Source organism: Phragmites australis, chromosome 6 (genome assembly GCF_958298935.1).
Source record: "Phragmites australis chromosome 6, lpPhrAust1.1, whole genome shotgun sequence".
NCBI classification, from domain to species: domain Eukaryota; kingdom Viridiplantae; phylum Streptophyta; class Magnoliopsida; order Poales; family Poaceae; genus Phragmites; species Phragmites australis.
The window spans coordinates 21913703-21930069 of NC_084926.1; the positions used below are offsets into that span (position 1 = coordinate 21913703).

The 16367-nt window shown below is 45.4% G+C and overlaps 2 protein-coding genes across 2 annotated transcripts; one reads left to right on the forward strand and one right to left on the reverse strand.

Annotated features, from left to right (window-relative positions):
* Window positions 1-5592: 5592 nt before the first annotated feature.
* On the forward strand, window positions 5593-9573 carry LOC133922113 (disease resistance protein RGA5-like). The gene is made up of 3 exons (XM_062367289.1): window positions 5593-6549; window positions 7097-9074; window positions 9172-9573. Exons 1-2 carry the CDS (start codon window positions 5708-5710, stop codon window positions 9027-9029), a joined length of 2775 nt encoding a protein of 924 aa, XP_062223273.1. The 5' UTR covers window positions 5593-5707; the 3' UTR covers window positions 9030-9074; window positions 9172-9573.
* A 4647-nt stretch (window positions 9574-14220) lies between these two features.
* On the reverse strand, window positions 14221-16093 carry LOC133922114 (large ribosomal subunit protein uL29y). The gene is made up of 4 exons (XM_062367291.1): window positions 15952-16093; window positions 15719-15854; window positions 15480-15636; window positions 14221-14489 (listed from the first exon to the last, which is right to left on the reverse strand). Exons 1-4 carry the CDS (start codon window positions 15953-15955, stop codon window positions 14415-14417), a joined length of 372 nt encoding a protein of 123 aa, XP_062223275.1. The 5' UTR covers window positions 15956-16093; the 3' UTR covers window positions 14221-14414.
* Window positions 16094-16367: the final 274 nt, after the last annotated feature.

Here is a 16367-nt window from a genome sequence, read left to right on the forward strand (position 1 = left end):
CTAGCATTTTGTTTCAAAATCTTATCACAGTTTCGGCCAATCATAGGATACTATGGCACGCCACACTTGTAAAAGAAAGTGGTAAGCTGTGAACGTGATGCAACCAGACCGGTAGCTTCTGGCCACGGTTGAGGCATACCAGACTTTTTCTTAATTAAACCCAACGCGTCATGGATACAGATATGTGGAGAGGTTGGTTTCCATTTTCCCTCGGATGTAGGTTGGGTGGGGCTGCTCAAATAGAAGCGGCCAAATTTGAGTAACTCGGTGTGTGCAAGCATGTGGCGTTCATGATTGCATTCTCTACCCGTGCCTTTCGAGAAGGGTGGACCTAACAGGGGGCGGCTAGCGGGTTAGGGTAGTATCGATATTACTTTTTGGAGTAAATTTTATAAATCTATAACTATTTATATTTTGTAATAGAGAACTACAATTTCTAATATCTATTTTATGAAACTGTAACTATTTATGTTCTTAATAATGCAAGACTATAATTTTTTAGATTGGTCCTACCTGTCAGATATACATTTTCACAAAATTATAATATTTTTAGCTCGTGTGACTGATGGATTTGATCAGTTAAAAAATTATAATTTTACATTACTAAAGGTATGAGCAGTTATAGTTTGAAATAGGTCTCAGAATTTATAATTCTCTAATACAAATATATAAATAGTTATAGGTTTGTGAAAATTACTTTTTTATGACTCGTTGTTTTGCTAGGACAAGACAAGAGGGTAGAAAGTGACTAGGGTGGACTTGCGACGACTCGGCTGTTGCCAGGAAGGTTCTTGGTTCGATCATTAAATGGCAGATTGATAGTCTGTTAACGTCATCGTTTTCTTCTAATTTGCAAAGGTTCTTCCACAAATATCAACATCTACACGACGTCACGTGTTGAGGCACTATCGGAACGGAAAAGACAGGCACAATTAAACGATCGAGCTATTAATGTCCACTTTGTGGTTGCTACAATGACAACTAAGGAAAGACGAAGGGACCCGCGGGAGCAATCACACACACGCACCTGGTGGAGAGTTTCGAAGGAGAGAAACAAAACAACCCCGCATCTTCAAAAGAGATAAGCTAAGCGCCATCCAAATCGCCACCTAGGTTAAAGTCTAAAGAAGGCATAGATCAATGGCGCAATTTACTCGTGTGTACGTTTTTAGCAAAATACTCTCTCGCGTTGCTTCAGACATCGTCCCAAAAACACATATTTGAATACTATTTTTTATGAAATATATTTATAAATATAGCAAAGTTATACTATTATAAAACTACTTTCGAGACAAATTTACCTACATCACTTTCAAATATTCAAACTCAATAAATAAAGAGTAATTTATAACCAAAATTTAAAGATGCTAACTACACATAACCTAAAACGACACTTATTTCTAACGAAAGGGGGCAACTTATTCATATTGTACCCACAGTAGTCTCCGTATCCTGATGTAAATCAGCATGTGCCTGTCCATGTGGCATGCTTAAACATGCCAATTTGGGTCCCTAATTATGCTAGTTATTGAGATTTGGTGCTTGAGTGGCACTCTTAACAAGTTCAGGAATCCAAATCTACATTTTAAGAGTTTAAAGGCGTACTTCCTCCATTTTGCTATGTTTGTCTATTGTCTCGAGAATATCTGTTTTACAATATCTGCTTTAAAGGGTAAAAATTAATACACCTAGAGCAATTAAGGTAGGTTTGTTCCAAAGGGGGGGACACATAATTCTATGGGATTTATTGCACCTTTTGCATTGCTTTTTTAATACCCCAAGTTTGTAGACATCTCTAGAGCGTGCTAGTGGCCGTTCACGTGTTAAACATGTCACGATGTCGGCAGTAGTCTAGCCTAGTTGGGTTTGTATTTGTTGCGCTACCAATAGTGGAGAGCTTGTTGCAACTCATTAGACTGGAACCCATCCATTTTTTACTCTCAACCCATTGCTCATGGTATTCATACATTCATTCATACATGTATATATACAGTTCATTTACATTTTCTCGAAATACAGAAATATTATAAGTCCTTTGATCATACATTGCATTTACATGTGTTTTTCAAACATACATACATATAGGTTACAACAGAAATGGTATTTCCAAAAGAAATGTCGTCTTCTTCGAAGAGAGCATTTTCCTCTAGGAGGCTGAGCATGGTAAATATCCCAAGCCAAATAATTTCCTAAATTCCCTATGACCATTTATTTGTGACTATTATTTTCATCTCACAAGTAAATGATCATGGCATTTTAGGAAATAACCGAAAATCCAATAAATGAGCTAAAATTCAAGAAATTCGGCCTTTGACTTTTCCAAGCCATGGCATTTTTTAGAAACACCCCTAAAACTCCAGAAGTAGCAAAATTAAACCACATATGCCATGGAAACCGCACTAAGGATCAAAATGCAACACCACCATTCTTGTAAAGGGTCCAAAAATGCCAAAGAGCCACATTTCAAATCCAAGAATAATTCATTCATGAATTATTAGCCTCATACCTAGCCTCTAATTTCCCAAAAGTTACAATAATGCCATAACCAAAATTACCAATATAGCTTCACTACCACCGAACCGGTTTAGGTGTCAAAGCCACATTATCACAAACATGCCAAATGACACCTAGCAAGTCTAGGTGTCAACCCCACCAATTTACCATGCCATGCAAATAGAGAAAATATTGCAAATAGGATAGAAATCATGTAGTATAAATAGGCAAGGGGAGGTCACCATGAAACCCTAATGCCATTTTGGTCAAGGGGGTCAAGATGAGCTCATTCCTCTTATCCCATTCTTCTTTCTCTTGCTCAAGTTCATGGCTAAAATGAGTGCATGTCCATGCCATGAAAAGGAGCAAGGTGGACTTGAGAAGGATTCATCAAGAGCATAGCGATCAAGCATACCATCTCACCATCTAGCATCAACCTCCTTGATCAAGGTATGTTCTAGATGAGAGTAGTTGCTTTCATTTTCCTTATGTTACTAGATGTAAAAAAGAACTAGAAATGCATAGGAGTTGCTTGAGCAAGATTCTTGCTACTAGAAATTTGTAGGAGTTGACTGAGCATGTCATCATGAGCATTTTATCTAGACATTTAGATCTGAACATGCTTAAACAACCTAGAAAAAGAGAGCATAAATCTGACAGAACCATCATAAGGATTAAGAACTAGTTGCATTGAAAGATTAACAAGTGTTGCAACTAGATAGTATGCTCATATTGATCTAGTCATCACTGCATGGTTAAGCTCTCAGCAAATCACAATTTAATCATAGAAATTATGCCATTTAATCCTAAACCATCAAGCATTAAGTCATCATGGCATCAACCAGGACCCATAAGCATCACATAGCATTTCTAGACATCCAATTCGAGCATTCATCAAGAATCTCATGTTATTTATAAGTGACGGGTAACTAGTATTTTTCCAGTTTATGAGTGAAAGCCATAAGTGACGGGTAACCTAGTTACCCGTCACTTATTAGATGATTTAAGTGACGGGTGAAGAGGTCACTCGTCACCTATAAATTTCTCCCCAATACATGGGTGAACTCCATAAGTGACAGGTAACCTAGTTACCGGTCACTTATTATACAATATAAGTAATGGGTTAAGAGATCATCCGTCACCTATAATTTTCTCCCTAGCACATGGGAGACGCTCATATGTGACGAGTAACAGTTATTACCTGTCACCTTTGTTCATCATTGATGATGGGTCCGTACCCGTCACCAATAACTAGTCATCAGTGATGTGTTTGGGGTGACGAGTATGACCCATAACTGTCATCACCCGTCGCCCATATTTGTTTTTTACGTATTGGTTTTCCATAAAAAAAAATGTCAAGAATATATGAATGCATTACGTAGTATCATTCTCTTGGTCTAATTCATAACTTCTTAATCATTTATCATGTAAAAATTCGTTTAATATATAACAAGAACGGATGGAATAGTTTACACGGTAACCTGTACAGTATGGCGCGCGTTGAACTCTAAATCTAAGTTTGGCCCGAAGACTTTTTCTAGACACCTAATCCTAAAAAGGTTGTAAATAAACTATTCTGAGCGACAAAACGTTTCACCTTAGCTTTTTGAATGTACAAACAACACGTACGTGGTACGTCCATCCAAGACCAATGCCGCCCATTGTTTAGCTCTTCAATCTCAGGTTGTTTGGCGTTTGCTTTTTCCGCAAAATATTATAGTATGCATTAGCTTGCATTCTTCTTCGTTCCAACCACAACTTTATGTTTTGATCCTAGACATGATAACCACTTCTCTATATCGGACTGTTCCTTTTTGCAAATTAAATTTTAGATTCCGTGCTATGTATGTGTTCTTTAATTCGGACCGAACCTTGTGTTTTGATCGATATACAAGACGGCCACTAGTTCTCTAACTGGCCATTATTATTTTCGGGAAAAAATCTAGATTCCGTAAGTTTGTTTTTTTTATTCATTCCAACCGCAACTTGTGTCGTCCTGCGTGTTAGGTTTGCATTTTGTTTCCTGCTCCCAATGACTTGCTATCATAAGGACGTCGTCGTTATTCGCGTCTCGTGTTAGCTTTGCATATGTACTGTTGGCCCACCTTGCTACTTGCGTTTTGATCCAACGGCCAACATAATGACTTGTTGCCTTGAGATCGTTTTTATCCGCGATAGTTTTGCATATTCTGTCCCACTTCCGCTTCCAATCCATTGATGACGACAGCACGGCGACTTGTTCTCTTGGGTCGTCGTTACTCCGTGTTAGGTTTGCATTTTTCTTCCAACGCATGTTTGCATCATTGATGACAGCACATCAACTTGTTCTATACCACTCGTTTTCTTTAGGCCTCTGCTCAACTTCTCGAGGGTATCTCTCTGTTTTTTTTGGAATCTCGAGGGTATAGCTTTGCTAGTACATGTTTAGCAGTATTAAACCCAGAAAGGCCGATTTTGAAGTGCCGGAAAAGTGAAAGTATGAGATAGATTTAAATGGTAGATTTCGGAGAGAGTAGAGTCGATAGGAAATTTCTATGAAATCCGATCCCATGAAAATGTTTCCCCAAAATCAAATATGAAGTTTAGGAGTCAATTCCTTCGTATAAATCTTAGTTCCTCACAAAATTTTAAAAAATTATGTTGTTCAAATTAAACACTAAAATGCAGTGGCGAAGCCAGAATCAGAATGATGATGATGCCATAGTGTAGTTTCCCTAGTGCCTTCAAAGAAATAGAGAGTGAAAATAAGTTAGTTACATGCAATTTTTTCGTTTACCGTAGTGCACGTGCACCAGGTAACATAATGTAGCTTCACCCCTGCTAAAATGGGCCACCCCCAGGCCTGCTTATGCTTAAACTTGTTGAAGCAAACATCGATCCAACACAGCACATGATTCCTCGCTGTTATTTTATTTAGTTCACTCTATAAGCTAGATTCGTCTATTTCATTTTTGATAAGGTGTATAGTCGCATCATATATATCAAATCGGATCAAGGGTGAGCGTTGGACACATCATGGAGCACGAGAGTTTAACACATGCACTTCGCTATATGACAGTTGCTCGGAAAGAGCCTGCCGCATATATAGATGCTCCTCCCACTCATCGGCTATCGCATCATCCCATCGATAGCTCTCTCAGCACCTGCTTCTCTTTCCTGCCTGCGTACACCGATCGATATACCGTACGCACACAGACCACGGCGAAAACTGAGGATGCAGCATGCCATGGTGAGCGTTGCGACGGGCGTGCTGAGCCCCCTCCTCGGCAAGCTCTCAGCCCTGGTGGAGAAGGAGTACGCACAGCTCAAGGGCGTGCGCAAAGAGACCATCTCTTTACAGGAGGAGCTGAGGAGCATGAACGCTCTGCTCGAGAGGCTGGCGGCCGAGGACGACCCCGACGTCCAGGTGAAGGAGTGGAGGAACCAGATCCGGGACCTCTCCTACGACATCGAGGATTGCGTCGACGACTTCCTGCGTCGCGTGGAGCACGACCACGGCAGCAAGAAGCCCGACGTGGGCTTCTTCCAGAAGAACATCTCCAAGCTGAAGGCGCTAGGGGCTCGCCACGACATCGCCGAGAAGATCCGGGAGCTGAAGGCTCGCGTCGACGACGTGAGCAAGCGGCGCAGCCGCTACAACTTCGAAGGAGCCAGCAGCTCTGCCGGCCCTGCCGCCGCTGCGGTGCCCATCGACCCTCGGCTGCCCGCTCTCTATGCCACGGCGCCGGGGAGCCTTGTCGGCATCGACGGGCCAAGGGAGGAGATCATTAAGTTGTTGACTGAGGGAGAAGGGGAGCTGGGGAATACTAGGCTCATGGTGGTCTCCATAGTGGGGTTTGGAGGGCTAGGCAAAACTACTCTCGCAAGCGAGGTGTACCGTGAACTGGGAGAGCAGTTTGACTGCCGGGTGATCGTATCGGTGTCCCAAAGCCCCGACATAATCAAGATTATTACCAAGATTCTATCGCGAGCCAAGGGGCAACCATCTCACATGTATGATGCCAGAGATCAGCAAGATCTAATCGAGGAACTTAGAAGCTATCTGCTACACAAGAGGTACTTAATCTTAAACAAGTTATTTTTCTTCGATCCATTATCCCAGTAGTATTCAACCGCGAATAGGCTTCCTGAGACCATATGTTTATCTTCTATTACAATAGTACTGGATGACTCTGAATACCCTTATTATTTGCTATGCTATTCCATTACAAGGCATACACATGCGTATGTTGTGCCTGTGTGGCGGTATAAAAAAATGACGAGTGCAAAATTACCTCTAATTAGTAATAACTATTACATGTTTAAGATTCACAAACATTCTTTAAGATATTTTGTTACTCTTGTAACTTGTTGCAGTTGACATGGTCGCCATCGTAGCTAAGTCAAATCAAATATTTACCTCCACCAAATATGCAAATGCCATATTTAAGGATTAAAGTAGAGTTGTATTTAATTTAATCTCAAAAAAAAGGAAAAAGTGGTGTGGGTCTTTCTCCCTCTCTTCTTTTTTTCCCTAGATTTCTAATAACAAGAGAACTTCTAGTATCTATTTCCCCCTCAAATTTCCCTCATTTAAGAAGTGCTATTGTGCCTTGAAATCTAGGTACTTCCTTGTAATTGATGATATATGGGATAAACATGTGTGGGAGGTTATTAGCTGTGCATTTCCGGACAATAATCACGGAAGCAGAGTGATAACAACTACACGAGTTGAGAGTGTGGCTAGAGCATGTTGTATCCATCGCCGTGAATGCATCTATAAGATGAATCCACTCAATGGAGAAGACTCAAGAAGATTATTTTTTAATAGAATATTTGGCTCTCAAGGTGCCTGCCCTAGTGAGCTGCAAGAGGTTTCATCTAAAATTTTAAGGAAGTGTGGAGGTTTGCCGCTAGCCATTATTACTATAGCTAGCCTTTTAGCTAGCCAAGCAGGCGAAGTGAAGGAATATTGGGAGTACCTGCAGAACTCCATGGGCTCCATTGTCGGGACAGATTGCAGCTTGGAGGTGATGAGACAAATACTAAACCTTAGCTACAAGAACCTTCCTCCTCATCTCAAGACTTGCTTTCTGTATCTTGGGGCGTATCCAGAAGATACCGAGGTCTGGAGGGATGATTTGGTCAGGCAATGGGCAGCTGAAGGCTTTGTGGGCAGAATGCCTGTGGGGGCCGTCGGAGTTGCAGTCAACTGTTTCAACGAGCTGGTAAACAGAAGCATGGTTCAGCCGGTGAAGATTGACTACAATGGCGAGGTCTTGTCCTGCAGGGTGCACGATATGATGCTTGATCTTATCATTCGAAAGTACTCTGCAGAGGAGAACTTCCTCACCGTGGTAGAGCATTCACAGGAGATCAAGATCAGGGGATGGACCCACAGTGTTCGTCGGCTGTTCCACCTCTCCGATGCAGCAGAAAGGCGTCGCGATATGCGAATAGCAGCGGTGGACATTGATCCGTCAAAACTTCGATCTTTTTCAACCCTCGGGAGCTCCACCCTGGGCCATATCCCACCCTTGTCGGAGTTGAAGTTCATCCGAGTCCTGATCCTTGAGTTCCTTTTCCCCACGAAGGCGAGTGATGCAAGGACGGTCAACCTCACTGCCATATGCAAACTGTTTCAGCTGCGATATCTCAAGATCCGAAGCGAAGTTGCGATGCTGCTACCTACTCAGATTCGAGCGCTTCAACATCTAGAGACACTGGAGATAGTCAGCCCAAGAAAAAAGATGAGCATTGCCTTGCCATCGGACGTTGCTCAGCTCCCCTGCCTGTCTTACCTCAGCATCCTGCCGTGCATGGCAAGCCTGCCAGACGACATTGGCGCTATGAGATGCCTGCGCTCCCTGGCGTCCATTGTTCTGGAAGAGAACTCGCTAGACATCATCAGGGGGCTCCGGCATCTCACTAACCTGAAAGAGCTCTACGTCCGTGTCCCAGTAGATGACCGCTTCGTTGAGACGGCGGAGGCGCGCGTCGACGTTCTGTACTCTTCTCTCCCGGAGCACGGCGACTGCAAGCTGTATCTCACGGCCTGGTCTCCCTGGGCGTGGTTCCCAGTGGTTCCCCAGTGGGTTGGCCGCCTGGAGAAGTTGTACAGTTTGGAGATCGGCGTCGAAGAGCTGTGCAGGGAGGGCGTCGCCGTCCTCGCAGGGCTACCCGCCCTTGTCCGCCTCGACCTGTGGATCCGGGCCGCCCCGAGAGAAGGCATCGTCATCGCCGGCACAGGGTTCCCCGTCCTCAAGCACCTCATAGTCACCTGCAGGGCGCTGCGCCTGACCTTCGAGGCCGGTGCAATGCCCAGACTCCAGAAGCTCAAGCTGGAATTCAACGCGGACGGAGCGGCCGCGGAGCAGGGCGGGTGCGACAATAATGCCCTCGCCGGCGTCGAGCACTTGTCGGGACTCAAAGAGATCTACGCTCGTATTGGGGGCTTCGGCAGAAGGACTGCGGTGTCCGCGCTGAGGGACGCCATCGGCTTGCACCCGAGTCGTCCACGCGTGGACATCATCTGCATGCAGGGGAGATACGGATGACCAGAGAGACCTCAGCGACTAACAGAACGCCAATAATTTCCCAAGGTATATATATATATATATTCAAATTCATGATAATTATGTATCTGTTTAATTCCGTCTTCCATTAAACTAGCTGACACAATACACATGTGTTGTCTAGTGGCAGAGCCAGAATTTCATTGCTAGATGTGCCGGCCGCAACTAGTTGCTAGAGCCCAGAGGGATGAGGCAGCCCGACCGCCGCATGTTCGCTCCTGCCGCAACATGGCGTGCGGCGCCCACCGCTAGTCGCCACAGCCCAGAGGGATGAGGTGGCCTGACCGCCGCCGTCGTGCGCGTGCCAGCCACGGTGGTCCAGAGGGATGAGGATTACACTGATTGTAAAGGGCTAACTTGAATTTAGACTTGACAGTAGTCTTGTCGATGGTAATAGACTTAGGTGAGATATATAATTATGATATTTTGGATCAAAATTCAGGGTAGTTCTAGCTTACTCGGACTACCCTTTAAATCTATCTATGGGGTTATCCTTCAATAATGTTTCTGACACAAAAATAGACTGGATGCACCAAGTCCAGAGTCCCCAATTTGGTTATCGGACACAATTGGTTTGTGTAGTAAAATGGGTACCCTCAACGGCTGTTCAGCTCCGCATGATTGCACATTTGTGGGTTTTGTTGTCGGGGACACTCCCAAGTTCAGTCTCTGAAATTTGCCACCTAGCAGATGTGATCCCTTTCGGGGCTGTGAAACAGGACGCAGAGGAGACTCCCTCGGATGGACAGGACCGTATCACTCATGCCGGTGCTTGCGACGTGCCGTTTGACTAAGCACAGTATGCCTACGATAAAATAAATTTTATAGAACTCTATCTAATAGTTATTTTAAAGAGAAGAGAAAAAAGAAACATGTATTACTGTAGTAAAGAAAGAGTCTTTCGGGTTCTGCAATGTGCTTACCAGGAATGCAATCTTCCCTCCACTCCGCCCATTAGGTGGACGGTCCAGTTTTGTGAGAGCTCTCCGTCCACCTCGTCTGTCAAGGCCATGGTAGCAGCACGACTTCTCCCATCCACAATTCACGAGCTCGACTGCACTTAGAACCCAAGCAGGTAAGCCCTCCTGGCCACCCCTCGATCCGTGGCATCACCGCCTCCCCATCCCCAATCCATGGCAACGGGGTCCAAGTTCAAATTCATCGCAATACAAGGAACAGAGCGCTCCCGTGCGCGTGAGGCGGAAGAGAGAAGCCGAAGCGAGCACAGCAGCGTGAGGAGAGCCTATGGGAGGCGGTGTCGCGGAACGCTGGCGACTTGTTCGGCGACGAGGAGTAGCCGACTAGCGCTGGCATGGGAGGTGACCGTGAGGCGCTCAGGCGGATGCAGTCATGCAGCAGTCGTCAAGAAGAAGCTAGGGCGAAGGCGACGTCCTTCCGAGACTCCGCCCCATTGCGTTGTTCTTCGCCAGGCTCCTCATGGCATTGCCATCCGTTGGGCACCTCCTCATGGTGCCGCCCCCATGGCTCCCCATGTGCCCGTAGACCTCGCTTCAAATTTGCGACGTCTGTTTTTTAGCGTGGCCCAGCCCAGATTTTCAGTCACAGCCCAGCTCTCGGTTAGCGTAGCCCAGCCCATCCCCCTCCTCTCTCTCGCTGACAGCCAAGCCACGTACGTCAGCTTCAACCTCGCGCCGCGCCAGTGCCCGCGCCCGCAACCGCCGCGCCGCGTCTTCCGATTTCGCCGGCACGTCTAGCCCCGCGCCCACGATCTCCGCAATGGCCTGCACGTCTCTGCGCTTTAAGATGCACCGCAGCCCCTGCGCCTCCCCCACCTCGTACTCCCTCTCCAGTTCCCAAGCCGCCATTGCCGTCGCTGAGCTCCGCCGAACGCCATCCGCCGCATCCGAGCTCCCCCCTTCGCGTCTAAGTCCGTCGCCAGCTTCACTGAAGTACGGGGGTCCCGTTTCACCGCTTGTCGACGCCTCTCCGTCGCCGGAATCGCCTCTCCACCGAGCGCCGTTAAGACCCACCACCACCTCGCCGTCGATAGCTCTGACCGAGGCATCCCGTAGCGAATTGACCCTCTCTCCGACACCGCATGTTCCCCAGGAAGCTTCCCCGGTCCTCGGTTTCGCCCCTTCGTCGCCGTAGCGTCGATTTCGTCGAGCTCCAACCTCCACCGTCGTTCTCCACCGTCGCCGACCACCGCAGAGACCCGTCGACAGTTGAGAACCCCCAGGTGAGACTCCCCATCGCCGTCTCGTTCGTTTGCGCCATAAATCATCAAGTTTGGTAGCCCGTAGCGCTGGATCAAGCTTCGCCGGCAATGCTCCGGCGAAACCCGCGGCGGCGCTGCCGTCCGCCAACCCTTGCCGCCGCCGCTCCCTCCCCAAACGCCGAGAGCCGTTGGATCTCCCACCGATGGCCTAGATTAGATCAACCAAGCCATACCCTTTCGGTCCACCATGGACCTGTGGACCCAGTCCATGCTACCGGTCCACCGTCCCTATTAGCAACCCTGTAGGCGCCACGTCAGCTTCTGAGCCGAGTTAGCAGCCGCGTAAGCCGCCACGTCAGCCCACCGAGCCCAGTCAGCCTGTTGACACAATAAATAGGTTTTCCAGTAAAAAATAGTTCCCTTATTCCTTGAAAAATAAGTAATTTTACATTTCGGCCCCCAAACTTTTCTGTTTTCATAAATATGCCCCTGTTAGTTCTGTACTTTACTTTTAGCCCCCCTGAACTTTTGTAAAATTACAAATAGGTCCTTGAATTTTACATATAGGTCCCTGGAACTTTCTATTTTTGCAATTTAGTCCCTGTAATTTTTCAGAAAAAACCCTGTAGATTAAAACCATCACAACTTTTTCATATGAGCTCCGATTTAGGCGATTTTTATGCTCACACGATCGTAGCAGCGTGTATTGTCCATTAGTAACATTTTTATAGTGATTTGCCTTTTTTTTGTGTACTATACTTAGCTGTTGTGTTTGTTTATTTTCTGGTGTGCGCGATTGCTTTAGGAGACGAGCAGTGTGTAAGCTTGCAGGACTAGGCATTAGAGGATTTTGATCAACCTGCATTCGAAGGCAAGTTTTCTTGACCACTTTGACACCATTGTAGGACAATGTAGCTTTTATTTTCCTAGATGCATGCTTGTTTAATATGGAATCCCATGGTTAGGGTATTAGAAATTGTGTGACATTCCTTGTAGCCATTGAAGGGTCATGGGAAATAAAGGGTAGTTGTGCTAGTGTTGTCATGGTAGGGGTAAAAATTAACCTGCACTAATGTTTATGTAACAAGAAATTGGGTACGGTAAACTTGTAGTAACATGGTATAAGGATCCCAACTGGATAGCTAGTTTGAGGTGGAGCTGCACAACAGGGTTGTGTTTGTTCCTGTGTGGGATCCTAATGATCGGTTTGTGAAGCCTGTTACCCGGCATAACAGTACAACCACGAGACTTATATGGGTACGGTCTGGCCAAATAATTAGTTGTCCTTCATGTTCTGTACACACCAGTGGACGATTAAGTTGCACAGGAGGGGGCCTATGCAGTGGATGGAATCCCTGTTAGCGGTGAAACCTTAGTGGGTGTATATAGATTTGGAGACGCTTTGTAATGACCTTGTAATGAGACCCCGGCTCTACACCCTGGAAGTGTAAAGCAAAACGGGAATCATGATTCGTGGGTAAAGTGTGCAAACTCTGCAGAGTAATAAAACTGATCGATCAGCCGTGCTCACGGTTAAGAGCGAGCTTGGACTTCTTCATAATTAGTGGGGATCTTAAATGATTGGTTTGGGTAGTCAGGTGATGGGACCCCTGATGAGTCGGTAGTCGGATATGGGATATCTAGTGAATCTGGTAGTCGGATGGAATCCGATGAGTTGTTTCTTTTAATATTGGAGTCATAACCTAGTAAATAAGTTGCTATGTCTTTTGAGTCCTAGTTTATTTTGGTATAGATGCAGTCACTCCAAGTCGAGCTTTTCCTTGTCATAAAGTCTACATATCATGTTTTTTCCTCACTTGCTGAGTACTCTATATACTTATGCTTGCCTTCTTCCAGCTTCTGGATGCTACTCAGAAGGTGAAGTTTTCGAAAACCTTCCGGACGATGGTGCCGAGTTCTAGGCAAAGGAAGACGTCGTTCTGAAGACCATGTCATAGACTGGCGCTCCTCCGGACAACTTTTGTAGATGGATGGAAATCCTGCTGCCACTGGAAGCTTTCTTAGTGTTTTCTTTTAGACCTACGAGTTCTTTTGTAAGAAATATTATCGTTAATTAATGACACAATTATGTTATCACTGATGATGTCACTGTATGTATAGGAACTTAATCCTAATATATATGTAGAATATATCTGATTTGTTCTCTTGAATACAAGATGTGACAAAATCCACCACGGGAAGCTTTAATCGAATGAGAAACCAGGACGTCTAGGATGAGGGAAGAACGGGAATTCGATTTCACATAGCCGACGGCGAGATCCGCCATTGTAGGCGGCGGATTTAACGGCTGCGCCTTATGCACGGGAGAGAGAGAGAAATTGCTGCCCGCTGTTTTGAGGAAGACGAAGAGGCTTATTTATTTCTGATCGATGGGTCCCACAGCGTATGCACGTCGTCAGTCACACATTGCATGCTGTGGATCTTGATGCCAATTTATCAACTTTTGTGGCCATTGAATTTGTGGCATACATGTAACACCTTAAGTCTCAATTTGGTAGCAATTTTCTCTTGCACTTAGTTATCTGATTGGTACGTTCTTGTAAAACAAAAATAGTCCGCCCTAGTCAATGTGACACAACATCGCCGTTGGAGAAAAATTCCCTGGTGTCTATAGACTATACCATGCACCAAGAAATTGTTTCTTTTTTGGGTGCATTACACCATGAATTTGTTGGAGCAAGAGGTAACAGAAATGATCCATATGTTGTGGGGTAGCTCATCGAAGTTAATAAAAATATCATTCTCATCTTCTATTTAAGTTCTTTGTAGATGTATTGTTTTAGATAATAAATCGTACTGAATACGATGTCTCTTTGAGAACATACATGTAAGCATGCCGGCGCCATGGAAGAAAGCAACAGGTAAATGCCTCGAAAGCCGAAACAAAAGCAGGACAACAGATGTGCGATTGCGTCAACAGTCACAGGCGAAGTCAGCGTTTAAAATCTGGGATAAAATTGTAAACTAGAGAAGTTCACACCGAAGCATGTAAGATTCCAGTGCCAATACGAACTGCCACTTGAACCAATCTAGGCATTTGAGGTAACAGAGCAAATACACCGTACTTTTGACCAACAAGGAATGTCCATACAAATCAGAACTTAGGATACTTCCTAGGCAAAGAAACAGCTGGTGGTATGCTAGGCATTGCATCTCACAGTTCTGACCTAGGCCTTGATAGCATACTTCCTCATGGGGAAGTACTTCTCACGCTTCTTTTCCCTCTCTGTCTTCAGAGAAAGCTGCAGGATACGAACGGCAAAAGGTCAGGCCAGTCTTTGATATAAAGACTAACAAAATAGTAACCAGGAATATGGCAAACAAATTCAGCTGAAGTTAAAGAACAATATACATATTTGGTGTATGTGCAAGCAAAATAGCGACTGAGGGAGAAGAGGACCATGATACCATCACTCCATTGGCATTTTCAGTGTAAGGTGTTAATAGGATATTGTTTCAATTATCACTTTGCTCAAAGCTCGTGCAGTAAAAACATCGACTTGAAAAAAATATTGGGCCCCAACTATGCCATAGTACTTGAAGGGCAAAACACTTACACATACAATTTCATTGGCAGTGTAAACTCTGAAACATAATCATTGACACATACTAGCAAGTAAGATTTAATACTACATTGGAAACGATTGAAGGGGAAACAATCTTCAACCACACCCAAACCTGGACTCGCTAAAGAACACTATGAGCTATGACTTCATTTTATACATCAAAGAGCACTAAGATTATTCAAGATAACAACTTTGGTCAATAAACTTAATTCAATATTTGTAATTGCACACTGAAGACTACAATCACAACCACAGCAACCAGCTCCCGCAGTTCAGCATAAGATCCGAAAGGCACAACTTGTATCACCTATTGAAACAAGCCAATCTAATCGCACATCAGCAACATAACATAGACAATCAGAACAACCTCCTAGAAAATCAGATTCCTAACTCAAACAGGCAACAGATGCCATGGACTACCAGAAATAACATTCACTAAAGTAACTTACCCTCCTGTTCCACCCCATTTCACTGGTCATATTTGCTATCTTAAATATTATATCAATATGCAAGTTCTAACAGAACATCCAAGCAAGGAAGTAAGACGCCATATCAACATCTAACACTACTGGAGAACAAATGCACGTCAGCACTTTGGGAGTGGTAGTGGTGGTGGTGGTGATAGATAACATCGTAGGAGTATTGTTATAGGCACCACTGTAATACCTGGTGCTTGGTGAGGCGGCGGCGGATGGCGCGGGTCTTCTTGGGGCGGAGGTCGAGGGGGAGAAGATTCTTCTTCTTGTACGCCTCGCGCAGCGCCGACTTCTGCTTCTGCGAGATCACCGTGAGCACGCGCGCGATCGACGTGCGCACCACCTTGCTGCAAACCACGAAATCCACACGCATTCAATTTCGACTCGATTCGCAATCAGAGACAGGGAGAGAGAGGAGATGGCAAGTACATCTTGGAAAGCTTGTTGGGGGCTCCGCCGGTGACCTTGGCGACGCGGAGGAGGGAGAGCTCGGCCTTGAGCTCCTTGAGCTGCGCCTGCAGCTCCGCCTTGTTCTTCCCCCGGAGCTCGTGCACCTTGATCCGGGCTGCCATTCGCCGGCACACAACCAGAGCGGCGTCAGATCCACAAGAAGAGAAGTCTACAAGGAAAAGTCCAACGAGGGACCAATAGAGGGGGCTTACCCATGGCGACGGTGGCGGTTGCTGCGTCGGCGGCGGGGTGGAGGCGGTGCGCAAAGGGAAGAGGAGGCGGGGGAGGCTTATATATATATAAGATAGGGGGAGCAGGGGTCGGAGCGCTGTGGAGACAAAACCCTAGGCTGAACCGCGACGGGCTTTCTGGGCCTTGTTGGGCTCTAATGGATATGGCAGGCCCATTTCGGTTGTCCAAATTTTTTAATCTCCTGTTTTTTGTTTTCGTTTTTGAGGGTGTACAGTATTACTCAGGAACAAACAGCAGGTCAGATGGCTGGGTAGACAATTACACAATTTCCTTCTGATACATGCTTGTTTAGCACAAAGAATCTACAAAGGACTATTTTAAAACGCAGAAATTTTCTCCCGTCCTCGTCGAAACTGAACTGTTCTTATCCCGCAAA